The sequence below is a fragment of the Pelmatolapia mariae genome, linkage group LG16_19, assembly GCF_036321145.2.
Source record: "Pelmatolapia mariae isolate MD_Pm_ZW linkage group LG16_19, Pm_UMD_F_2, whole genome shotgun sequence".
In the NCBI taxonomy this organism is placed as follows: Eukaryota; Metazoa; Chordata; class Actinopteri; order Cichliformes; family Cichlidae; genus Pelmatolapia; species Pelmatolapia mariae.
This window is the reverse complement of record NC_086241.1, coordinates 48,157,994-48,183,788: the sequence shown is the minus strand read 5'-3', so window position 1 is coordinate 48,183,788 and position 25,795 is coordinate 48,157,994. Positions and strand designations below refer to the sequence as shown.

General features: G+C 41.6%; 1 protein-coding gene across 3 annotated transcripts in view; it reads right to left on the bottom strand.

Annotated features, from left to right (window-relative positions):
- Nucleotides 1-25,795, bottom strand: part of LOC134644238 (ryanodine receptor 3-like) — a 109,161-nt gene that overhangs the window by 45,430 nt on the left and 37,936 nt on the right. For all 3 annotated transcript variants that reach the window (XM_063497075.1, XM_063497076.1, XM_063497077.1), the window contains exons 14-36: nucleotides 24,882-25,062; nucleotides 23,974-24,109; nucleotides 22,350-22,445; nucleotides 21,928-22,046; nucleotides 19,612-19,745; nucleotides 17,837-18,078; nucleotides 17,385-17,577; nucleotides 14,911-15,127; nucleotides 14,543-14,647; nucleotides 12,299-12,402; nucleotides 11,327-11,410; nucleotides 10,851-11,010; nucleotides 9,760-9,907; nucleotides 9,306-9,508; nucleotides 8,932-9,106; nucleotides 8,408-8,616; nucleotides 8,122-8,321; nucleotides 7,951-8,017; nucleotides 7,705-7,865; nucleotides 7,446-7,611; nucleotides 4,075-4,161; nucleotides 3,727-3,953; nucleotides 30-834 (exon numbers count right to left, since the gene is read on the bottom strand). In XM_063497075.1, coding sequence (XP_063353145.1) covers nucleotides 30-834; nucleotides 3,727-3,953; nucleotides 4,075-4,161; nucleotides 7,446-7,611; nucleotides 7,705-7,865; nucleotides 7,951-8,017; nucleotides 8,122-8,321; nucleotides 8,408-8,616; nucleotides 8,932-9,106; nucleotides 9,306-9,508; nucleotides 9,760-9,907; nucleotides 10,851-11,010; nucleotides 11,327-11,410; nucleotides 12,299-12,402; nucleotides 14,543-14,647; nucleotides 14,911-15,127; nucleotides 17,385-17,577; nucleotides 17,837-18,078; nucleotides 19,612-19,745; nucleotides 21,928-22,046; nucleotides 22,350-22,445; nucleotides 23,974-24,109; nucleotides 24,882-25,062 — 4,219 coding nt within the window. The remainder of the gene's footprint in view (nucleotides 1-29; nucleotides 835-3,726; nucleotides 3,954-4,074; nucleotides 4,162-7,445; nucleotides 7,612-7,704; nucleotides 7,866-7,950; nucleotides 8,018-8,121; nucleotides 8,322-8,407; nucleotides 8,617-8,931; nucleotides 9,107-9,305; nucleotides 9,509-9,759; nucleotides 9,908-10,850; nucleotides 11,011-11,326; nucleotides 11,411-12,298; nucleotides 12,403-14,542; nucleotides 14,648-14,910; nucleotides 15,128-17,384; nucleotides 17,578-17,836; nucleotides 18,079-19,611; nucleotides 19,746-21,927; nucleotides 22,047-22,349; nucleotides 22,446-23,973; nucleotides 24,110-24,881; nucleotides 25,063-25,795) is intronic.

Genomic DNA, 25,795 nt, shown 5'->3' with positions numbered 1-25,795 from the left:
TATACAATTGTGTGTGTTTTCACGATCACCTGTCGTTTAACCGGCTCTGGCAGCCTCTTCTCCAGCAGTCCTTCCATTGGCTGTTGAGCCTCTTTGATTGCCTCTTCTTCTCCAGCTTCCACCGCCTTTTCCTCTGCCCCTGTTAGCCCCTCTTTGTCTGTGGCCCCCGTGGCTCCCTCCTCTCTTGCCTCTTTGAAGACGTTCGGGTCAATGAGCAGTAAAATCTTACGAACGTCCTCGCTTCCTAAAACACCCATCGTCAGCAAGGTGCTAATGAGCTTCAGGATTGGAACAAACTGGTGCTCCACGCATCCTCCGACAGGATCTCGGATGTGGTGCCCTCCGCTTTGAACAGCCTCTGTCAACATCGAAATCGCTTTCTCCTTCAGTGCATCCAGTGGGATTTGGGGACTGTACAGATGCTCCCGTTTGGTGCTGATGAAGCACGGTGGGGTAAAGTTTAGGCGTGGTTTCAGGGAGGTGCTAAGCCCCACCCCGGGCGGGAGGTGCTTTTTAGAAGCATCAGAAAAGAGACGAATGGAGCGTGTCTCGGCCGTGACAGGAATGACGAACTCATCTTTCATCATGAGTCGTGCCTCTTTGGCTGTCTCCAGGTGGATGCTAATCAGAACATTGTAGAAGCCCTCGCGTAACATGCCAGACAGGTACTGATTGTCGATGGTGTATAAGAGCTGTGATTGGTCCAGGTGGCTGCAAAGGGCGTGGGCCACACGAGTGTTTCCCAGAGCGCAGAGGGCACAGTACAGTTTCAAGGTGTGATAGTGGAACTTCTTCATGTCCTCCTGCTCCGAGAGCTCCATGACATCAACGCACCTTTCATTAAAAAGAGCAAGAATTAACAGAATTCATGATGGTTCATAACACGAATTTTGTGATCTAGTCCAGCGGTCCCCAACCTTTTTTGCGCCACGGACCGGTTTATGCCCGACAATATTTTCACGGACCGGCCTTTAAGGTGTCGCGAATAAATACAACAAAATAAAACTAGTACCGGTACCGAAAAAAGAAGATTTATTCATAACACACGTGAAAAGACCCAGGAAAACAGAGTTAACGATAAAAACGATAACAAAATAACGCTGAAAACCGATAAAAACCCTGAAAACCATACATTTCACACCTGAGCCTCAACTCTCGCAGCCCGGTACCAAACGACTCACGGACCGGTACCGGTCCGAGGCCCGGGGGTTGGGGACCGCTGATCTAGTCTACTTTGTGGTCAGGGAGAAACTTTAAAAACTCATATTATTCTATCTTGTGGATTTTTTAAGCCAGTAAGTTGCTTTTTACGTCTGACAGCATCCAATGTGAAATTCTCAAGCAGCAGCCTCTAGAGCTAAAAAGTAAAGCCAGTTCAGTGCAATTGGACCTGAAATGGTCATTAAAGATGTCTCCATAAGTGAGTGACTCTCAATAAAACCCAGTCTTAAAATGTCCAACTTTACCATGGAAGGTTTACAACCTGGTATAAAAAAAATACTACTCCTCACCACCTATCAATGTGAAAATCCATGGTGACTTACATGTTTAGTTATCGCATCACAAGATTTTCAGAAAACTTGACCTTCAACGTGACAGAAATTTAAATTTGCCTGACATTTCTAATAGATATCGTTATGGTATCAATTTGAAAACCCTACATCGCCTCATTCTCTAGTTATTGTGTTCACAAACTTGGCTGCCTACTTGCCCGGCTGGGTGAGGCTTTCACAGCTGAGGGTTAGAATGATTTTTCCCTCTACAGCTAATTTACCCCCCTTCACACTAACTGTGAGGAGCATGGCTGCTTTCACTCACAGGTGGCTGCCCGCTAGCCGCTAGGCTTCACGTTAGCTAATCTGAGTCACTCAACCATTTTTGTGTTGTTGGTGCCTTTTCTGTCTGACAGAAAATATGGATAACTGTGTGGTGAAATTACAGTAATTTATTAGTTATGTTATTGGTGGTTTGTTGCTTACCATTAACTAAGAATCATGTGTTTATGTGATGTAGGTTACTAAGTTTGCTAGTCATAGCTAATAGCACTGCACTCTAAACTCACTTCTTGCTCTTAAATTTAAAAGGTTCAATGGCCAGAATCTTAACAGTTATACGTCAGAATGGAAGGTGATAATAACTTGAAACTCCCCGTCCCTTAATTCTTCTGGTTGCTTAATACACTTGTCACAAACAGTTAAAAAATCAGCATGATGATTTAGCGAAGCCCGCGATGACAACTTCAAACCTGTTTTGTCTGTCTAACAGCTTATAGCCGAGGACATTTTAATACACAGTGACATAAAACTGAGGAAAGCAGAAAATCCTGAGTGACTGTTGAGATTAAAAAAAAAAAATTACTGTGTTACAAAAAAATAAAATATAACTAAATCACTTTAGTGCAATGTGTGCTGATGGTTACAGGAAGCTTGTCTTTATCAAGAGTTAAATGAGAATATGAATACCACTGTCATTACTTTAAGCTAAAAATAAAGCTAGATGAAACAGGAAATTGGCTTTAAGAAAATAGAAATGGGGCAAAACAGTTAGCCTTGTTCTGATCACAAAACAAAAAAGCACTTAGCAGATCAGTATTTAGTACATCTTTTGTTTAAGAATAAAGAACACAAGTTGTGTTACAACAGGCAGTTGCATGCTGTCTCTGGTCCTCGGTAAAAAAGGGTCAATGTTTGAAACTTCCTGTATAGATTAAACATTTAAGATACTGTGTGCACTGACTAGTGTGCTTTAACCCTTTTTGACCTACCATAGAACCAAGTCCGCCAGAGCTTATCTTTATATTTTTACATGCTGTAGTGCCATTTTTGGGAGCATTTCAAGTTGCTATACATCAAAACAGCTGTTATAGCCCAAATTTTAATAATATGTATGCATTAAATGCATAGTAACTACATAAATTGCAAAAAAGTGCAATAAACTACAAAAAAATTGAAAATCGTTTTTGTTTCTTTTTACATATATTTCTAGTTAGAGAAATTTAAGAGGTTTATCCCTCAAAACTGTAAATACAAAAAAAGGTGCACAAAATAGTTTCCAATAACAGGAAATTTATTTTGAGTGTCTTCAAAGTTTTATTTTTGAGATACACCACTTTTTATATACTGCAGAAAAAACTAAAAATAAATATTATAATCTAAATTTGCAAAAAAAACCCCAGCATGTGCATCAAAACAAATTATTTCCAGCTTTGCAATTTGAGTTCTAAGTATCCCAGAAACTATTCAGAAAAGCATGAAGTCAAAGATGACTTTTAAAAACACCAGTATAGGCTTTTAAGGCCCCGAAGGTAAAAAACTACATTTTCCGCGAAAATGACATCACTTCCGGTTTCGGGCACGTAATGGCGGACATGCGATAGTTCACGCTGACGTCTATTCCAGCGTAGGAAGTGTTATGAACAGCTGATTGGATCGGCAAAGCGTGTTTCTGGAATATTATGTTTTTGTTGTTGCAAGTGCTTTTTATGCAATTTCTGCAAAGCTATATATGGAAGGAAACCGTGACCTAGGACAAGCTGATGGCATAAGATGTAAGTACAACTCCTCCGGTTTCATACGCAAAAAAAATTATTGCGCTACCTTACATGGTTCCGGTTCTACAGGGATTTAAAAATAGCTACGCAAAACGGAGCGTGCCCCCTCCGACCGGTTTTAAAGGGTTAAAAAGTAACAAATCCAGCTTATAAGTGAACTAAGCCTTGTTTCACACCTGTTCTCTTCAGGTATGTGCACTGCCAACATCTGCAGGGGCTCCACGCACTGAACCACCCATCCATGCCTCTCATTAACCCTGGCCGTTTCCACTTTGAGAAAACTGTTGGGCATGCGGCTCCACAGCACGGCGTTTATGGTCTGGACATCCAGTCGGGGCGGACACTGTGGAACCGGGTTCTTATGCTCACTCTTGAAGATGGCTGATGACAGAGGCATGGCGTTCTGGAAAGCACACAGAGACAGCTGATGGGAATCCTGTCTGAGCACAGCATTTGTTTCTGTGGTATTGCAGACACAAAAGCAAGCCTGTTGTAATGGAAAAGTAAAATTAGGAGCCGCGCACCTTTATTTTAGCCAGTTCAAACTGAAAGAGGCTGGGGCTGGTGGGTCGCACAAACACGGCAGGGAAAAGCTTGGTGTTTGGTTCCACCTGGAGCAGAGAAAAGTGAAAAGAAAGCAAACAAAAGGTCCAAACAGGAAGTAAATATCAAAAGCTTGAGAAGGAGCTTGAAAGCGTGACTTAAGGAAAGCAGCTTAATGATGCATCATGAAAACTCTGCTACTTAGTGCAGTTTAGTTTGCCTGTGTGTGTGTGTGTGTGTGTGTGTGCGTGTGTGTGTGTGTGTGTGTGAGTGAGTACACATGAACATTTAAGAGTGTCGGCGATGAGTCAGCACTGGGTGAAGTCTCAAAGAATTTCAGTGAGGAAGAACGTAAGAAGATTACACCCTCTGAAAGATTATTTGAGATTTACTTTTGAGAGGACGTCTGAACAACAAGTCCACAATTCAACAAGATGCACAGTCACTTCTCTGTTCAGCAAATATTCAAAGTCTTAAATTAAGTTACTCTCAAGGTCATCAGATTAAACTGGAGACGCAGGGATATATGCATGGCCAATATTAGGCTAGTGAAGAATAAGGCTATTAATGCATGCATGCATCTACTTCGCAAAAGACTTGATATCCTTTATAAATAATTTTACAAGCTGTTACCAAAAAAGATCCACAACTAAAGCCATAAAACTGTACAAACTGACATGTCTGTGAAGGTTCTCAGTCATCCAGGTCATCGTAGTCTAAGGAGCTTGGAAAGAAAAAGCGTCTGGACTTCTTTAACCTCCTAAGACCCGAACTCTTCCACAGCATGCATTTTTAATTTCTCTTTGATATTTGGGCTGATTGGGGCCCAATGAATGTAAAAACAAAGAATTAACAGATTTATTTTTTTTTTTACCTTATTTTTGTTTTTAAGAAAAATGAGAGCCACATATGAGGATATTCGTTTAAAATTTTGATAGAACAGTAGCAGTATAATGTCCTCGTAAGTGGATATCAGGCCCTTGTAGAGCAAAATTGAGTGTTTTGGTCTAAATAACCCAAAATGTGATGTCCAAACATGTGGACGCCAGGTCCTAGGAGGTTAAGTTGCTTGAAGACGTTTCACCTCTCAGAAGCTTCTCTGATTGTGACCCACACCAATTTTCACACCTTGGCTCGTGTGATTAGGTAGAGGATCAACAGGGGATCCATGTCTCTCTTGGGGGTCACTCCCATAGGGCTTAAATCTGGGACTCTCCACTATGTGACCCTAGAACTGAAGAAGCTTCTCAGATGAGAGGTGAAACGTCTTCAACTTAAAGAAGTCCAGACGCTTTTCTTTCCAAGCTCCTTAGTGTACAAACTGACCTGATTTATTAAATTTAACTGCTATTCCCCTCATGGTTCTCTCCTTGAGCATCCAGATCTGACCACTTGCATATTTGTGATTTTGCTATCATCATCAAATATAAACTTTTGTCGCCATGACACTGTCAAGGACCATCAGTGATGATGAGAACTACGATAAACAGAGACCAAACAGTAGCGTTCGTGGAAGCATTTCCAGGGCACAATGGTGATGTGCAGGTATTCAGGTGATTCAAAGAGTGATTCAAAAGTGGGAGTGATGGGAATTGTTTATGGCTGCGCTTGCAGACCCTGAAATTGATGTCCAAATTCACAGTTTTGTTTCCAATGAGCCAGATGTTCTTTTAAAGTTTTCAATTGGTTTTGCGTCACAGTTCTCTTGGTTTTTTTAAAGTTTACACTTCACTCCAACCTATGAATCATTCAAGCATAAGAAGCACATAACTCAAGGGACGAACAAGTGTTGTGTCTTCACATAACAGATAAAAAAAGAACGAATATTAAATTGTATCTCTGACATTTTTTACTAGCAGCCTTTTGCAAAAGCATATAATTTTTTCCTTGAATCTACAAAAAAAAAACATCTACAAAATGTACAAAAAAACAACACAGTCTGACAGGCACAAGATTGCCTTTTTCATTCTTAAGGAAGGAAAACGAGAAGAGGTATGTGGCATACCTCAGACATTACACAAGAACTAGAATGTAAATCAGTGAGAACAGGTCTTATGGAAAGAACGTTTTTCTCCAAATCTTCGTCAATGTGTAGTGAGGAGGTAAGGAGAGAGGTACAACAGTGAGTGTCTACAGCCATCTGTAAAACACAGAAGAAGCTCTGTCTGATTTGGAGCTGCATGTCAGTCAGTGGTGTTGTGGATTTTGTCAAAACTGATGGAACTGTGAGAAGTGCTGTCAGATTTTGATCCAGCATGAAATAGCATCTGCAAAGGATCTGATTGGCAACGGTTTAATTTTTCAGCATCGCAATGATGCCAAACACACTGCCAAAGCAGTAAAAGCATACCTGGATAGAAAAACACACAATGGAATGCCGTCGGTCACTGACTGGCCTCCCCGAACCTTAACAACTTTGAAACAGAGTGGGATCATTTTGGGGGTAAAAAGAAGCTATGGTAGAGCAGGTCAGGTCAGTCGATCCATGACTCCTGCTAAATGCACTAAGTTGCCCCCAATGCACGTGAATAGGCATAGAAAGCGTAGACAAAAGCTCTGAATGTTTGATTGGGAATACTCCATCCATCCATTCACTTCTGCTTATCCTTTTTCAGGGTCACAGGGGCGCTGGAGTCTATCCCAGCTGTCTTAGCGCAAGAGGAAAGGTACACCCTGGATACGTCGCCAGTCTGTCGCCGGGCTAACACATAGACAACCATTTACACTCGCATTCACTCCCACATCTATACCTATGGACAATTTAGAGTTTCCAATCAACCTAACCCCGCTAACTGTAGTACAGTGGCACGTTGGTTAGCACTGTTGCCTCACTTCAAAAAGGTCCTGAGTTCAAGTCCACCATCAGGCCAGGGTTCGCATGTTCTCCCCGTGTTTGCGTGGGTTCTCTCCAGGTACTCTGGCTTCCTCCCACAGTCCAAAGACAATATAACTTTCCATTTACAATTTACCAAAGGGAAGCCAACGTCTAAAAAATCATTGAATGTCCTAAAGAAGCCTGGAGGACTATTCCTGAAGACTACTTAGAAATGTGTTGGAAAACAAAGGCAGTTGTGTCAAATATTGACTTTCAAGCTCATTAGAATTGTACAAACTCTGTTTTTGCCCCATATTTTGTATTTCCATTCAATCTTTCTCCTTATTTCCATTTTCCTAGCAAAATATAAAAAACTGATAAGGAGGTTCAAGACTTTTGCACAGTTTTGTAAAATTACTTTTATTAGTTCGGTAGCATAATTTTTTGGGGTTGCACCCCATCACACTAGATACTTTTAATTATAGAGAAACATAGCAATAGTTATATTCTTGCTTGCACAGCCTGTGTGTGTTGTACCTGGTAGGAGGTAGAGATATCTTTGCCATTGACGGTGAATGTCAATAGGCCAGTGGCCAAATCTATTAGACAGCCGATCTCCAGATCCACATTGCTGCGACCGGAGGTGTGGGAAGTGCTGGTGACATCACCACCCCACACCATGTAGCAGTTACTCCTCTTCACGCTGTCAGTAATGAGGATATATAAAAATCTTTACAAGGTTAGTAATTAAAAATAATCGTCAGCATTTATTACATATAAACACAGAGGGCGTCACCTCTCGTGGACTCGCCCACGTTCATCGCCCAGGGTTACAGTCACTGTACGATTCTTGCTGAGGTTGAAGCTGTTGCTATAGTAATGGTAGTCAGGAGTAACCCATCCAACCCACACACAGGCAGGGTCCTGACCTGCAAAGACCCTCACTGAATGGTAGTACTGTAACAAAACAGAGAAGAGAGACTTAGCCAAAAATGAAAACACATTTAGTTTGAGCAGCTGCAAACAGACGTTTCTTCTGTACCGTAGTGATGCTGCTGTAGTCCACTCGTCTACTTTCATCGCTGTGCCTCACAGATCTCAGTGGATATCTATCAGAAACCATATTCAAAAGTCATTAGCGAGCAGATAACATGTCGGATTCAAGGTTTTCTCGCAAAAGAGCTGAAAGTCACAGTTTTGGGAAGTTCAGCACCTGTGTTTAACTTTAAGGGTTTCTTCCTCATGAACACCGTTCATGTCCACCACAGGGCTGATCTTGAAGACGGAGTGGAACTCCACAGGCATGCTCAGACGACAAAACACCATGTCTGCGTTACTGTTCTGTGTCCCAAACGTCTTGTGGGTGACTTTGAGACAAGGAGGGCTGTCGATGGTGCCGTCGATCCTGGTTACCTGCAAACAAAGGATGACAATCTTCGCGTTCATCGTCTAGGCCAATTCAATAGTTTTTAACAATTTCACAGTTTCTTCTTTCTTACCGCAATGTGGTTGTGGTCCTTCGGCACGTTGACAAAAGTAGGCAGACGCTTGCTGAACCACATCGTGACCTCTCGATTCATGTTGACGGCAAATGGCTCGAATCCCTCCTGCAAGCCGCACATGGTGTAGTACTTAAAGGTGCTAGCATCCTTCCCGAGATTCATACGACCCACCTGCGACAGACCGAGGCTACACACTGGAATAAACCCTGCAGGACAGACAAAGGACATAAAGACAAAGGGGGGGAGCAAAGAAGGAGGAGAGAATGAAGTCTTTAAGAATACACAGCAGGAGGGATGGAACATCAATGCAGCTTTTGCAAAAGGCAATTTACAAGTGGCACTTCAAATACAGCTGATCTCCACACAGGGAGCCGCTCAATTTTAACTTATATCACCACCATGATTGTTCTGGGATAAAGCCTTCTGCTCTACATGTGAATGCTTTAAAAGATGAGGGCAGGATGGCAAGGACATGTGCTCAACAACTCCTCACAGCCACATTGATACACGCTCTTTCTCACCATCCTCAGTTTCAAAGTCCGTGAAGCAGAGTTCAGAGCCCTTGGTGGTGATCAGGATCTCCCCGTTCAGAGTGAAGATCATGGACTTGTCCTCCATGTTGATCATGCAGCCCACCACATCCCCAGCATGCCAACAGCGCCCAAACAGCCGGCTGCCCATGTTCAGGCAGTGGCCCTATGCACAGTACAGACACAAGGAATACCATATGGTATACACACAATGTGAGCAACTACTTTAAATTTGCTTAACACCAAATAATTAAATAGGTTTTTAAATACAAAAGAATAAAGGGCGAAAGTCATTTTTTCGAGTAATCTACATGAACTTCACCAATACACTGTCGGAATTAACTGAGTTTTGGTTGACAGCTTACCCTGTATCCATCAAAGACAAACGCAAGCTCATCTGTGCCAAGCTCCACATCTGGCTTACACCCAGGTCTGGCCCAGCCCACTCTCATGTCTCCACCGGTGACAGCCTCAAATTCGAAGTACCACTTCCCGGTCTTCACTGCGTATGTTCTCTCTACCCTAAAGAAGCGGATCTTATCAATGCTGAGGCGCTCCGAGACTTGTCCTGCTGGGTGAAAGGAGAATAATAAGAAGCAATGGAAATATTAATTGCAAAAACCCAGTGGCTAGTAGGTAAAGGCAGCAATTTCACATGGCTATTCTCTTTCACTCTAAACTGAAAGGGGATGGAAGCCAAAGTCCCATATCAGGATATAATTTTTTATCCTTATTCTTTGTAAGGAGCATTTTATTATGCACTGTATAATTTGAACTTCTGGGCATTTTGATTAGCACACTTTCATGGGTGAAACTCACCGCTTTCCTGGTCCGAGGGCTCGATGTTGTACCCGTAGCCAATCAGAGTGCGGATAGCTTCCCGCAGGCTGTCCCTGTTCGACTTCTTGGTGCGTTCATCCAGCAGAGCATAAGGAACCAGGCGAGGGTTACGCTTACTTTTAAGATCCTGCACGGAGGAGAAGCAGCAAGAGAAATTTTAAAGTTTAAAGTCTTTTTTAAAAAACATTCTTTTGTCCCACTAGTTGAAAGGCAAATGAAGGGATTTCATTCAGCTGTAAAGCAGATTTGTGAATTTAAATGAGAGTTTTTTCTTTTATTTATATCAGGTTTGTTTGATGAGCCTGTAGCTGAAGCTCTACAGCTGGTTATGTGTCCAATATTACTACTTTAATAGTTAACAATAATACAGCGACACACTTTAAAATATGTCATGTTGGCAAATCCACAAGTGAACTATAGACTGGTCTGGAACTGAGAAGATAACAGACAAAGCTGAAATAGAACAAAATCAGCCTTTCGGTTTACACAATTCCCTGACAAGTAAAAGATCCCCGGTTTGATCCCGGGAGGAGACACAAATCCCAGTGGGGTTTTGTCAGGAAAAGGATCCGGCATAAAAAAGCTTTGCCAACTCAAACATGCGGAGCTACCCACTGTGGCAACCCCTTGTGAATAAGGGAGCAGACAAAAGTAGCGTATTCTTCCACATATTAAGAAAACTGATTTTTCTTTCTTTGCAGTATTTGTATTTGATCTGAGCATTTTTTCCCAGCACATTGTATAGACGTGCACCAGATGTCCAGGAACATTACGTACTTTCTGGCTGAGTACATTGCACAGACCTCTGGACAATGTAAAGCTGCTGCTCTTAGATTATAGGGATGCACTCATAAGCACTTTACAGCAACAATGTCTGCTTTTGAATGTACCTGTTCTCTGAGAAGCTATTCTTTAAATCTCTTCAATCAAATTTGAACATTAAAGCATGTGTTTTCCTAGATGTGTTCACAGTGATCTAAGGTTGTTATTCGTCTTTCACTTCTAACCAAACCTCAGCGCTGTTCACATGTCTGGCGAAGGTGTCGATTCTTTGGTGGATTTGAGCATACCTGCTGAATCCCGTATGTCCATCCCTGTTTGATCCGGTCCTTGGCCCACACATTGTGAGCGTTCTCTGCCAGTTTGTCCACCAGCAGCTCCTGCCCCGGAGTCAGTTTGATATCGGACAGGTCCAGAGGGGACGGCTTATAACCATTGGACATCATGTAGCTACAGGAAAAAACAATGAAAAAGGAATTTTTCCCCCAGTTATGGATACAGTTAAACCACAGGGACCAGTTTAGTTACATTTACAGCCTGATGGGAATCTCAATGGCAGTAAACACAATAAATATCCTTTATTTCTTATACTGCTGGACATTTTTGGATGATCTGTGATTGGGTTACCAAATATTTTGATTCATTTCATTTCTCTTACTGTCTTACTATAGAGCGGCCTAGTCATTACTGTCCAATTGTGTGATGTACAATCAATATCAAGAGTAGTGTGTGTGCTCGTATCATTGGTATAATCATACCCACTTACTTCTTAGGGAGCTTTATCTTTTTGAGAGAGTCCTCAGCATTTGGATTCATGTGAACTATACGACAGCCTAACGCCAGCAGGGTCCTGCAGGGGGAAAAAATAACCACAGTGACCAATAAACTGATTTGACAGTATATGCAAAGAACCAGAGAGGCTGGTGAACGTGTCCAAACAGAGCACGATGGGTTAAATTACGCGTGTCCTAATCTGTTACACAAGAAAGGCCGAGCAATACCCACGGGAGCGAAACGGGCGCCAAGTGAATCTGACAAATTTCCTTCGCACCTTGTGATCGGACGGAGCGACAGTAAAAGTGAGTTTGATGTCTTTCAGGAACTCATCCCTGTCACCCAGATGTGTCTCCCAAAGCAGCAGATCAAGATTAATGACGGCATGCATTTATGTTTTCAATTCGAAGAGCATTTATGTAAATCACCTGCGATGGGCCTTTATAACCCAATTCCTTTCCACCTTAACCCTACCCCTCCATTTTGCACATTTCTGTGTAAGTATTGAAAGCCTGGTCTCTCTAAAGAAGAGAGGACTACTGGTAGTCTAGAGCAATAGATACTCCATTTATTCATCAAATGGGGCATGACAATCTCAACACAGCAGCTGATCCTACACGTGGAGCCAGCATTGCGGAAACCTCTGTCAAGGATGGGAACGCCCACAGCCTTGTAGCTGGTGTGTGTTTTTCCAATAGAGAAAGAATAGCTAAGAAGTCCTAACAGTCCTAACATTGTCAGCAACTAAACTACAGCACGTCATCACTTCAGCTTTACTATGAAATCAGTGAACTGTTAGCTAAACTTGTGATATTCCTCATAAATAGTTTAAATCCAACAAAAAAAGAAAATGCATTATCTGAGAAAAATATGTCAGATATGGTTTTTTAGGCTATTTTTTATTGTGTATAATAACAGAGGTGTTGTCCATGAAGACAAAAACAATCCATCATGTTCGGCGTACTTCAGAGTCTCCGTTGACATCTGCAGATTGTAGTTTTTTTCTGTTTCCGGCAGCTTGGAGAAATCCACCAGGCACGGATGCTGCCGCTTATTATCATCCCTTATCTGTGAGGAAAACAGTCAGAGAAAAAACACACATATCAAACACCTCCTGACGTTCTCATCATTGCTGTTCAGCAGCTCTGCATTCATGTGTACATCAAGTCCTACTAGATCTATGCATATGAGATACACAGCCTCATAACTCATTGTCACTGTGAACTAACAAGGGGGGCGGGCATGTGGTTTAAGTCCTGGGTGCTAGTAGTTGCAGTGATTAAACTACTCTAGTGAACATGTTATGAGAGAAGGACAAGAGAGCATGTTTTCTTGGCAGAGCCAGAGAGCTGTATGGCAGGAATACCGAGTGAGAGGCGTAATGCGTCTCTCTCGAGGCTGCGCTTTAAGCCAAATAATCCCTTTGGCAATGCTGCTCAGAGGAGGTGGCATGGCAATGGTGGATGTTTACCAAGAAAACATGCAGGGCTGTGTACAGATATGCAGCTGTTTCCGTGGGTCCAATGAATAGCAGCCAGCTCTTTTGTGAATAGTACAAGAACTATGGGAAATCTCCTCTTTCATATTTACATGCAACCAGTGCTAAATAGCAAAAACAGGTTTATTTTATCTGCTATGTGACCTCTACCACATGTATAACTATGTATAACTGACTCCAACTCACTTGGCTATCGCTCCACATGTAAAAAAACAAAAAACCTTGACAATAAAACTAGTTTATTATTATTATTATTTACCAAATCTCAGACTTGTCTTTGTCCTAAATCAAAGATTTGTCGAGGAGGAGGTGAAAGCCTACAAGCTAGCGCAGGATTCTCATGTTGTATTATAGACATAAGAGTTGCGTCTTGTTGCTGGTTTTTTGTTTTTCCTTCCTTTAAGAGCAAAACAGGTCACTTTGGCGTTATCCTGTGGTAACTATACAACAAACCAGAAAGCCATCAGCTAGAATTTGGAGTTAAAGATGAAACCATAACCGACTTAAATTTGGACATGCCTCCTTTTTGACCACTTGTGCAACCGTGACTTACAATAGACCCGAGCAGAGAGTAAACAATACAAACACAGCAGGAGAACTTGAAGTGGGACGGAGCTGAATTTAAATCAGGTACAGTTTTTGTCTTCTGTTGCAGGAGCCTGCTGATTGCACTGCGTACACTGTAATTATAAGCATGCGTTTCCAGCTGACTGTATTGGGAAATACACTAATTTGTTCTTTTTTAGATGAGAATTTGATATCGCTACAGGTGAAGCCAGGAGACTTCAGCTTAAAAAACCCTCAAGCATAAGCTCTCCAACGATAAAAGAGCTCAAAAGCTAAGTCAGATATACCTTTGAACTTGCCCCACAGATCCAGACTAGGTGTTTCCCACTGCTTCTGGTCTTTATGCATGATCGGGCTTGATGCCAGTTAATAATAGAAAACATCGGCTGTTAATCTGGCAATTTTTTGGACATAGCCAGCAGAGGCAAGAATAACACAGACTAACCAGCCTCATCTCAATTTCACATTAATCTTCCAATCTAAGTATAGCATACAATCATATTCTCAGATTACTATCAGTAGCAGGAGAAAAGATACAACATCTCCTCCGAATATATAGACAGGCCTTTTGATTGGTTTCTGACTCATAGCGGGTTATGTCATGTGTTTTGACTGACCCTCTGAACATTTAAAGAATTAGAAACTCCATCAGTTTTTCTTTGAAAAGGAGAAAAACAAAAAACAAAATGCAAATTTTAGTCTGGATTTATTGCGGTGATGAAATTGCCAAGACATCCTGTTCTGCCCTTTGGGTGAAACAACAATTTGTAATTCATGACTGATACTAGAACACAGACACAATGACTCTGCTACCTACAAACAAACTGGACGTGAATGAAGGATGTAAATGAGTGGCGTGGAAAAGCGCTGAATGTGAACAATGACAGTGTTCTTTTTCCACTTACCCTCTTTTTGGTGTGAACCGCAAATTATAAAAGAGAAAGCAAGATGACATACAAGCCTCTGTGATGGTAAGTTGTCACACTCATCGAGAAAAAATTGTAACTGTCGTGCTTATTTCTCCACAAACATGGAAAAAGGCATGGAGTATGCTTTTTATCTTTTGATCCGAGCGATGAACTTGTAGGAGAACAACATAAGCAACTAAATAACATCTCATCTCATTAACAATCTAACCCTTACCTTGCCATAAGACCAGCCAAGCTCAATCTTATTCATGCCCCAGAGCTCATGGATATTTTCAGCCAGCTTGTCCCGAACCTTCTCCAAATGAGGCGGCATGACAATCTGAAGGAACAGGTAAGCAAATGAGCATTTTCCAAAAAGTTGTGCAAACTATAGAATGCAAAAAAATCAGTAGTTGAAACAAAGTAATGCAATTCTTTTGGAAAAATTAAACAAATACACAAGATGCATCAAATTCAAGATGAGCATTTTTTCAGTTGATTTGCATTCTTTATGTTCTTACATGTCACACTGCATCACAGCCTTTGTGAAAAAGGGGGCGTTTTTCTAATGATCACCATCCTGCACGCCTCCTGTGAGCTTACCTGGCTGGTTTCCACAGGTGTGGGGATGAAGGAGGCCTGCGACATGAACTGGGTGGTGCCCAGCAGATCTCGAACTCCGTCCACATCTCTCTTATACTCTTTCACCGGCTCCACCTTCATCTTCTCTTTTGGCAGCAGAGCCTCATAACACGGTGCGTAGCTTGATGGAGGCAGGAACTTAAAGTCACCGTGCCGTCCACCCAACAGGAAACGAACCCTAACCAGAGAAAAGTTGCTCACGTGACTTGGCTTATTGCAATGTTTTACGTGCACACTAAAAGAAAATTAAATGCTATTAATAAAAGAAGCAACTAGTGCAAAGAAAACTAATCCTCTACTTTTGATTCTTAACTCTCTTAAACAGGTTCTACTCCAATGGGGACACGTTTAGTTCTGTGAATGAAAAAAACATTTCTTAGACCTTCGCTGTGAAAACCGTCTCTCGAGGCTGCTCAAAATAGCAGTTCGAATAGTAGCAGTGACGCAACCAAGCTCATTCTCACTGCGGCCCTCAATTATTAAGCACTGAGGATGTGTGGCTGTCATGTTCTGGCACGTTTATGTCCATGGAGACGTTCACCCTGTTCACTGGGCCAATTCCAAGCTTCCACACGCTCACGCTCTGCTGTGACTGGTCAATACAATGTTAGCTGCTCAATCACCCGACCAATGAAAGGGTCAGATCAGACCTTGACAACACTTTCACTGCTAAAAAGGACGAGTCTGTTCCAAACAGCCTGTTTTATGAAATTGTAGACAATTTGGATTCTTTCACTCCGTCTGTAATAATGAAGCAGCTCAAGGGTCTTTGCATGTTGAACCTCTTTGTTATTATGAGAGGTAAGGTTGGCATCAGGACTCGTCCCCTGTCTGGTTTGTTCTTTTCACACATGTACCGGGTGTGCTGGGCTGATGTATAACTTGCGATCCTAAGTCTCTCCGCACTTTTCAGTCACCAATCTCATGCACTATTGAATCATGTGTCTCGCTGGAATTTCTTGAACTCCAGAGTTGTGAAAACCTTTCAGCCACATGTGCCCGCTTCAGCTTGGAACCTCAGAAACCTGTAAAGGAGAAGACTCACCTGCTCACCTGCCTGCCCACTCTCCACCGATCCACCCTACTGTGGAAACTCGCCTGCTGCTCTAAAGCACCTCCCACTCAAATAAGACCATTTCCAGTTTCCACAATCCAGTCCACAAATCACGACCTCCGGTTGAGCCATCACTAACTCTGTTCCTCCTCCTCCCCAGACCTCACATGCACACGCTCAGTCCCACAGCTTCCACCACATTAGATATGCTTATTCGCCAACTTCAAAATAAACACTTGATACACACAAACTCCCATCTGAGCGCATTTTCTGAGTCCATGCCAATCCTTAGTATGGCTCAGTGTTTCTGAGTGTAGAATGCATTGACCGAAGATGAAATGCTTGTAAAATAAGAAACATATTTCATGATCTAAAAGGTTATTTAGGCTTCCAATCAACAGCAAAGACTAACAAAAAAAAAAACATGAAACTGACCAGTGACCTCTTGAAGGGGCCAGTGCATCATTAGTTGTCTAATCACTTATCTTTGTTCTTTGGTCAACTCTGTTTTAAACGTGTTACATAAATACATTTAACCTTTAACCTTTGACCTAACAGGAACAACCATTCCTCCACTTGCTCCAATTTAGCACCAGGTGCAAAGTAACAGCAAGCTGTCACAAAAAACCGCTAAAATCCCTTAAAAAGGAACTGTTTAATATTTCAGGCAATTCTCATGCAGCATGTTGGCACATGAGCGTGTGTGTGAGTGGTAATAAACTCCTTATCTAACTTCTGTTAACCAGCGTAACAACTGGGTCAGTAACACACATTGTTCAATTAATCTTTTCTGCACGTCAGATAATACAGACAGCGTGAGAACAATGAGGCTATTAAAAGTGACATAATTTGTGGAAAAGAATGCATGAAAATGATTTGAAAGACGGGGAAATCAAGCGGAGCGTTATGCCTTTTTCTTTCCTTTTCTTAGCCACACAGATGAACCACTTTTTTTAAATAAATGATGATGGAACTCTGATATTTTTTTATATTTTTTAAAAACAAATTCATTTTCTAATATTTAACATGACCAAACATTGTGGCAGGTGTCTCAGAGGGAACGTGGCAAAAGGCTACTGTGCTCTTCAAAGTCGGAGTCGATCATGGAATTGTGGGAAAACTGCTGGAGCTTGAAATTCCATTTTCAAGTCACATCAATCACACTATCAGTGGTCACCATGGAAACAGAATTTTTTTCCTGTTTTTTAAGCCGCGTCTAATCTAAAAGCCTCGAAGACAAAATGAAAGTCAGAATATGGAGATAGAATTTTTAGAATATATAAATATGACATGAGTTTTGTTTTTTTCTGTTTCATCCAGGAATTGCAGCGTGCCTGTTAACGTCTAACAAAGCATATGAACAAAAAAAATACACACTCACTTGACACCTGCAGAGAAACTGACGACAGGGAAGAAGAGTCCGTCTGTGTTGAAATTTTCAAACATGCCCTGGACGGGCTGTCCGTTGATCCTGAAGGATATGCTGGGGGCTCCGAGGTCCAGGCAGCAGCTCACCACGTCCTCTGAGGTCAGAATGTGCTGGTTCATGGACGCAACCGCCCGCGGGATACGACCTGATCGGGACACACACACAAATTGCTATGTAAAATACGACCTAGTGAGTTGTGCTGGCACAAATCACACCTCTATCTCCCTCTCTCACACACACACATACTGTCGGATACACACATTTGCACACAGCGACAGACTCTGGGCAAGGAGATCGTCCCTGCAGGGCACTGGTTCTGTCTAGACACAACTTGGCTGTAACCCAGGGTTACCGCTCATCTTTTAATGCATTAGTTACTCCAGACACTGGCTTATCCCACCCACCTGACCAGAGGTGGAGTCCATCAAAGCCGTACGAGTAGAGATCATCACCAACTCCATTACCACCCCAGCCCTCTCCTCCTCCCGGGTAGGGTGCATAGCCTTTTGTGTTCGCCCAGCCGATTCTGAGGTGGGAGGGCTCGCTGGTCACAAAGTGGTCCACCTGGTCGATCATGAGTTCATAGTACCACTTTTTGTACTGAGCCGAGCCTTCACTCACACCCAGGAAGATGTTCGGTCTCATGCTGGCAAAGAAGTGCAATGTGACATCATTCTAAGTCCACCAGAGAGTTACAATTTTAATTACAATATTGTACTTTTCACTTAAAAAAAGCTAATTGTAACATTCCATACAAAGTCATTTTATTTTTAAGATAAAAAAGAGATAAAAAAATATATATATCATGATTTCACACAGGTCCACTTTAATTCTGTCATTGCACAGTGATCCTCACAAGATTAATAAATGGAAAGTAGCTAACTTTAGACTAAATAACCATGGGCTGAGTTATCAGCAGTGATGGGAATAACGGCGTTACTAACGGCGTCACTTTTTTCAGTAACGAGTAATCTAACTAATTACTATTCCTATCGTTAAAACGCCGTTACCATTACTAACAAGAAAATGCGGTGCGGTCGCGTTACTATTTTTCAACAAACAGACGGTTGAAGCTGTCTTCAGCTTACCGCATTTTATATCAGTTGCATGGATAGTTTCGCCAAGTTTGCTGTCTAAGGACAGCGCTAGCAAGAACTCTCTGCTTATGAGCAAAAAAACAAACACACAAAACAAAAAGCAGCCCTTTCGTGCTGGTGGAAAAATGCACCATGTCGACCAATCAAAAATGATATGGCAACATGACATTTGGTTGTTCAGGAAGAGGGGGAAGTTTTAGGCGTGACAGCGAGAGAGAGAGAGAGAGAGACAGCAGAAAAAGAGAGAGAGCGAGTTTTGAGATGTGAGAGATTTGTGACGTTTAGCGTGTTTGGAGTGTGTAGTTAATGTGTTGTCTTGTGTAGTTAGTGTGTAGTGTTGTGGATAGTTTTGTGTTGTGTGTCAGAACAATGAGGTGACTGCTGTCTCCAGGTAGGGAACAGGAGGAGTGATACACCTGCTGCTGTCAGAGCTGCAGGTATCAGGCTGTGATGTTCTCCTTTATAGTGGACAGAAATATTTGGAGTGGCACAAATAATTTGTGTGGCATCTTATTGAATGCAGAACACCTGATTGTTCTGTAAATAGTTTGAAATGGTTATTTTAAAAAAGGGTAAAAGGTAAACGGCTGCAAATAACTTTGTTGTTTGCAAAACTTGCGCATATGATTTTAAAATTGACCATTTATAGTTGCATTTAAAGTTATGAAATATGATTCAATAAACATGTTTGTGGTTGTTACAGTAAAAAATATAACTTTCTACTCATGTTGAATTGAAAACATAACTGTAAATTCAGACACGTGAGGTTGTGCTGAAAAGAATGATACCAAACAAGGCAAAGTAAATAGTTTTTAAAGGTGAAATTTGGAGGGAAAACCAAAAGTAGTTAAAAATGGCCAATTATACCCTGGACCCCAGAGGGTTAAACATTTTTTTTAAAAAGTAACGTAATAGTTACTTTTCAAGTAATTAATTACTTAGTAACTCAGTTACTAACTCAGTTACTTTTTTGAAGAAGTAACTAGTAACTATAATTAATTACTTTTTCAAAGTAACTTGCCCAACACTGGTTATCAGCCAAGCAAGGAGAAAGATGCAAGATAAATAAATGGCTCTCTAACCTCTGGACATCATTGACCAGCTGGGTTTGCAACAGCAGATCTCTCTTGGGCAGCAAGTGATCGCAGATGAGGTTCTGATTGGTTCGCACAGCTACGCCGTTACACACACACAGTGAACAGAGCACATCTAGTATCTAAAAAAGAAGGTGAAGGAGGTAGGGATTATAAGCAAAACCATCTAATGGAAGACCATGACTGCACTTAACACTCACTAATAACTAATAACACATTTACTTCATTTTCCCTATTAAACCCCAGATGTGCATCTGCACCTTTCTGAAAATGATTAATTATATTTCACTGTCCAGGATGCTGCCGGAGGGACAGTCCCTTTATATGCAACCACTGCATAATTACTCTGCGATTGTTACTGGGTACAAAAACATGTTAAATAATACCCTTTTGATGTTAGCTTAACAAAGCTGTAGGACTAAATGGGCCAGGATGCTCAGCCAAGGGTGACAGCATAGAACACCTATGCTTTAGCATTGACCTTTTTCTCCTGCTTCCATTGCAAAATGGTACAGTCGGGCTGATTTACGACCCAGGCCGGCTCCTGATCTTATTTCACTGTTAAACAGACTGTTTCGTGTTAGGGGCACACTGCTACGAAAAGCTCCAGGAGCCTTCTCAACAAGAAGAATCCCACTCATCTGTACAGTATGTACATCTAATAGCCAGCAGATTGTCAGCTTAGCAATGAAGACTGTGGCAAAGAATGTTGCTCTCTCCAAGTTAGGTACACAAGCACCTATGAAGTTCACATGTCGCGTGCTTCAACTGTTGAAAAAAATATTAAACACCAAGTTCAAACATAATTTGCAGTTTTTATTTGAATGCTTTGTTCTAGTGCACTTCTTAGCCAGGAGTAATTTGTTGTGCAGCCAGTGAAGACTTCACAAAGCCATAAGACAACTTCAATTGGTTGCATGTTACTGTGACATATTCACCGTAAAGATACATAAACAAACAAAGAAAACATCACATTATTCCTTTATGAATATACATTTCTGCTTTTATTGGGGTTTTAAATAGTTTTTCTGGTATTACTTTGTAAATAAATCAAATTTCAATGTATTTTATTTGAAATTTTACTATAAATATACTTGCCAACAACTACTTACAAAAGGTAAGTACACAAATAAATGGGGTAACAAGTCAGGTAATTTTAATCAGTCTAAACCATGGGTAGGCAACTCCAGGCCTCAAGTGCCAGTGTCCTGCAGGTTTTAGATCTCACCCTGGGTCAACACACCTGAATCAAATGATTAGTTTATTACCAGGCCTCTGGAGAACTTCAAGACATGTTGAGGAGGTCATTTAGCCATTTGAATCAACTGTGTTGGATGAAGGACACATCTAAAACCTGCAGGACACCGACACTCGAGGCCAGGAGTTCCCCCACCCATGGTCTAAACCATATTTTATTATAAAGAAAATGAGACACAAATTCCATTGTAAGTTATTTTAATTATCGTGTAATTTCTTGGTAATTTTGTGGAAAAACAAACAATATTTCCCCATCTTACACATTATAACTGTGCTGTACATTTTGGTGGGTGGGCCATATTATGGAGTGGTTTAACCTCGCCTAATGTCCCAAGTGTACTGCAGGAAAGTAAACAGTCCCTTTATGTGTGAACAGTGATTGTGAAAGGAAAAAAAATTAGTTAGACTTGGCTCCATCATCATGAAGGTCACAGACCTGCAAAGGTATTTTTTCTTGTAAATTGTTAAGGGAGAACAGTCTTCATCATATTAACATTGGTTAAATAAAAGGACAGTTGAATAACACAAAATACATCATGTATATCAACATAATGAACATTAAATAGAGATTTAAAAAGGTAAATATGTAAAAAGGTAAGACTAATCCACTCCATAATACAGCCCAGGCCCTGAAAAGTACAATGTATTTATGATGCAAGATGTGCAAATATTATTTGATTTTCTGCAAAATTTTCATGAGATTGCACACAACAGTACTTAAAATCACTTACACATTAACTAAATTTACTTCTAGTAGAATTATTTCTTTGCTTCCAGTAAAAACCTGACTTGTTATCTCCCTACTCCCTATTTACCTGCAAATAAGTATTTGCAGGTAAACACAACTACAATGTAGTTTCAAATAAAATACATATTAAAATTCAATTTCATTGCAGTCACGGGCCGTATTATAAAGTGTAACGCTTTTTCTTAATATAAATTGCTGTTCTTTGTATTGCATAGTTATTTTTCAACATGTGCACAACCCAGATGTGTATTTCACCGTGTAGCAACAACACTTACATAGCAGCGCTCCTTACTGCTTACCTTGTGGTTGCGTCCATGCTTGTACAGCAGCGATATGATGGATTTAATGTGTCCTTTCTGGATGATATTGAGCGCCTCGGGGCTCTCGATTAAAATGCAGTGCAGAACTTCCAGAATCCCTGCACAGCCGCAAAATTCATCAATTACTTAACACTCGCAAAAGACACACCAAAGGACACTCGTCAAAGACGCATTCTGTCCGCACAGAGCAACAGAAAACCCTGCTGGTACACTCCTTACTGCACATTTAAAAAGTAAAAGCAGCTATTCCCATGATTTCAGCCAACAGTGTCACCTTTCAAAAAAAGACTCCTGTACCTGTTAAAGAATTGTAATAGTTTTGCGATGTTGCACAAAAGCTCTCTCACAGTGCTGTTTCACTGCAGGCTCATGTGTATGTGTCAGAATGCTAATGAGTGTACCTGAAGAAGACTCCAGTCTCTCCAGCTTGCTCACCAGCCAGTCCAGGTTGTTGGAGAACTGTGTGCAGTTGTTGCGGTTCCCTCGGATTAACGCAGCTGCAGGACACGAGGAAAGTGTGCACGAGTCAGCGCATTGCTTAATGTGACGTCTTACACAACAGAAAAACAATGTCACGCAAAGGTGAACACTTTGAATTCATGCCCAAAGCCGGTTAGGGAAGACATTGTGCTTTGACACTCTTAAACATATTAGTTTTAGAAGATGCCTTAGAGAGAAGGTGGGACCAGACATAAACATATGAGGACAAACACACCCACATGTATATCCTAGCATGAAAAAAACAGGGTCATCCGATGCAGGGAGACAAAGAAGAAAGGAGGGAGGCATCCCAAATCCACTTAGCGCTGCGCTCAACCAGGTGTGTGAAGAAGGGGGAAGGGGAACAGAGAAAGAGAGATGTGACTAGAACACTAATATGAGTCAGCAGGTGAAATCAGTGTAAATAAGAGCGTGAAGGACATCCCTGGAGGGCAGAGAGGGCTTCAGTGTGGCAAGATGAAAGATAAACTCTACACACGGGCTATCTCAGCTTAAGAATGAAACTCATTTCAACCATGTCAGGAAGAAAATCGTGTCTGGTCACAATTTGCTGCTCGTAAATGGATCTTTTTATGTGAAAGCTGATGAAACAACAGTCGAGACAAACATTGTACTCATCAGATGGAAGATGACAGGATATACAGACAGAGAGGAGGGAAGCAAAAAAAATGCTTTTTCCTGCCAGGTCATTTTACTGAGATACGTCCTATATATGACAGAGCATATGGATGCAGTGCAAGAGGTTATAGTGAATTTGAAAAGGAGGGGTGATGACACTGGGCAGTAGGAACACAGAGAGCAAAACAAAACAGAACTGAGAGGACAGAGATGAAAATTGACATTAGGCAGCTAAAAAGAAATGAGGTCAGTGGGTGTGTGTGTGTGTGTGTGTGTGTGTGTGTGTGTGTCTGAGATGACTGATGTTGTTGGGTTGATGCCCTGGCATTGGGCCGCATGCCACCGAACCTTTTCTGCAACAATGTGTTTGTTTGTTTTGTTTTGTTTTTGGAGTATTAGAAAAGTGTATTTATGGTCCATGTGTCTTCAATTCAATTCAGTTCAGTTCAATTCAGTTTTATTTATACAGCATCAATTCACAGCAACAGTCACAAAAAGGTGCTTTATACTGTGATGCAAAGAGCCTAAAATTATGTGGACAAAACCGCTGTGATCAACCACTTGGAGACAGTGGGAAGGAAGAACTCACTTTTAAAGAGGAAGAAACCTCTGGCAGACTCAGGCTCAGTTAGGGCCAGCCATCTGCCGCATCCTGTGTGTCAGTGTGCAAATGTGAATCTGCCTAAATTCAATCTGCCGTCTGAACAATCTGTGTATGGCTGCTAAATTAGCGGATCAGCACAGATCGTCATCGCCGGTGAATCACCGCACTCTCAGCTACTTTATCTTCAAACTTTCATTTTTAAGATTAATTGCAGTTGGCAGTGAGTCTGTGTGTACGTCTGTGTGTCTGTCTGTCTGTCTGTGTGTGTATTTGTGTGTGTGCACTTAAGACCAGCATCTCACCCAGCAGCTCATACAGCAGGTTGAGAATGTCTTTCCAGGCCGCTCCGGCCTCCGAGCCCGCGCACTCCCCGAAATGTGCGGCGCTGTTATAGACGTTCAGTCGGTCAATACAGTTGGACACCAGAGTCAGCATGCCCTAAAAAAGAGGCAGTGACACATGTCACTGGTATAAGAGCTTCCTTTGATGAAATCTGCCCCCAGTTTTCAGTTAGTGCAATGCGGCTTCATGATGGTTTGTACTGGTTTATTCTACAGACACACACTTGAAATACCTGAGATCTGATATGCTAAATAGAAAGTGTCCCAGTTATTGCAACAAGCTGACCTTCTGCATTAAAATTAAGATAGAAATGTGCTCCTTTAGTCCCCCATAGAAAGGTAAATAAGATTAAACAATCCTTAAAATATATGTAATTTGCAAAAATCAATACTGTATGTGTTGATAATCTTCAGATATATTGCAATCAAGTCTCTTATTTTATGGTCTCTCGACGACATTTTGACACAATTATGCTGTTGTATCCCGTAAGATTTAACCTGCTTTTCAATGGGTGACATCATAGGGTCCCTCAGCGAGGCAGTTGACATTTTATAATTGATGAAAGCAATTTAGAGCCTAGAAGCTTAGCAGAAAGCTTCAGTGCACTCATGCCAGCCTCAGGAAAACTGCTGACACCTTCATATAAAGTGCCTCCAAATACAGGATGGCATTGAAACAAACCACACAGAATCAATTGGTTTCGCTTTTTCACTTACTTCTGCAAGTTTGCCACTACTGCTAGCTTAATCACACGTGCACTCATTCACTAAAAGTGTCCCAATTGCAACCACGTTGAAATTCTTTTGCTGCTCTGCCTGACTGCCTCGCGAGCTGTTTTTACTAAACCTTCCTTGATGGTTGAACTCACTTCCTGCTTGAAGAGGTTCTGTCTGTTTTTGAGCGAACGCAGCTTGATCTGCCTTTCTTCGTGCTCCAGCTCGGCATCGGGGAGCTGGAAATAAGTGATGAGGTCATTAAGGGTTTGGAGCACCTCCTCCACGGGCAGAGCGACCAGTGCCCTGTTCTTAACACCCAGACAATCCAGGTCTCTGGGAGAAGTAGACAGAAAGAAAAAAACTCAATCGCACATTTAACACTACTTGCCATTTCTCAAATTCTCTCATTCATTCGAGGAAACAAACCATTGCTAAAGATACGACGACTGGGAAGCTGAACAGACTTGAGGAGAGGCAGTGATGACTAACATGATGTTTAACCCAACGGTTCATTCATGCTGAAATGCTGATTTCCGCTGGCCTGCTAAAAATAGCTCTAGTCCTATGCATGGGAGCGGTGTGTGTGTGGTGGTGGTGATGGTGGGGGCTGACAGATTCCTGCCCCTAAGTCTGACCCAGGAGACAACAAGCCCTCTGATAACAAATACAGGCAATGGAAGCATCCACGTATGTGCTTCATAGCTCACCACACATAGCAGTGATTCCACTGCATTTCTATTTGGAAACATGTGGCTGGTCCACTGAGTGAACTGTATGGGGCACTGGCACCCCACTCAGACAAAACCCACAGGCCCCTCTGTACTTTGAAAAGTTACATCACGAGTTATATCACACCTATGAGTCTGTGGGCTTCAAAAATATCTGTTTTCCTTTTTTTTCTTAGCCTTCAGATATAATTTGCCGATGTTGGAATGTCTTTGTCATCAGGCGTAATTACGCTAAACCATCATCAACGTGGGTGCTTATGAAACTTGTCCCAGTGACAGGACATTTTGCAGATTACCCTAATAAAGTGGCGAAAGACAAATGTGGGCTGCAATTTGGT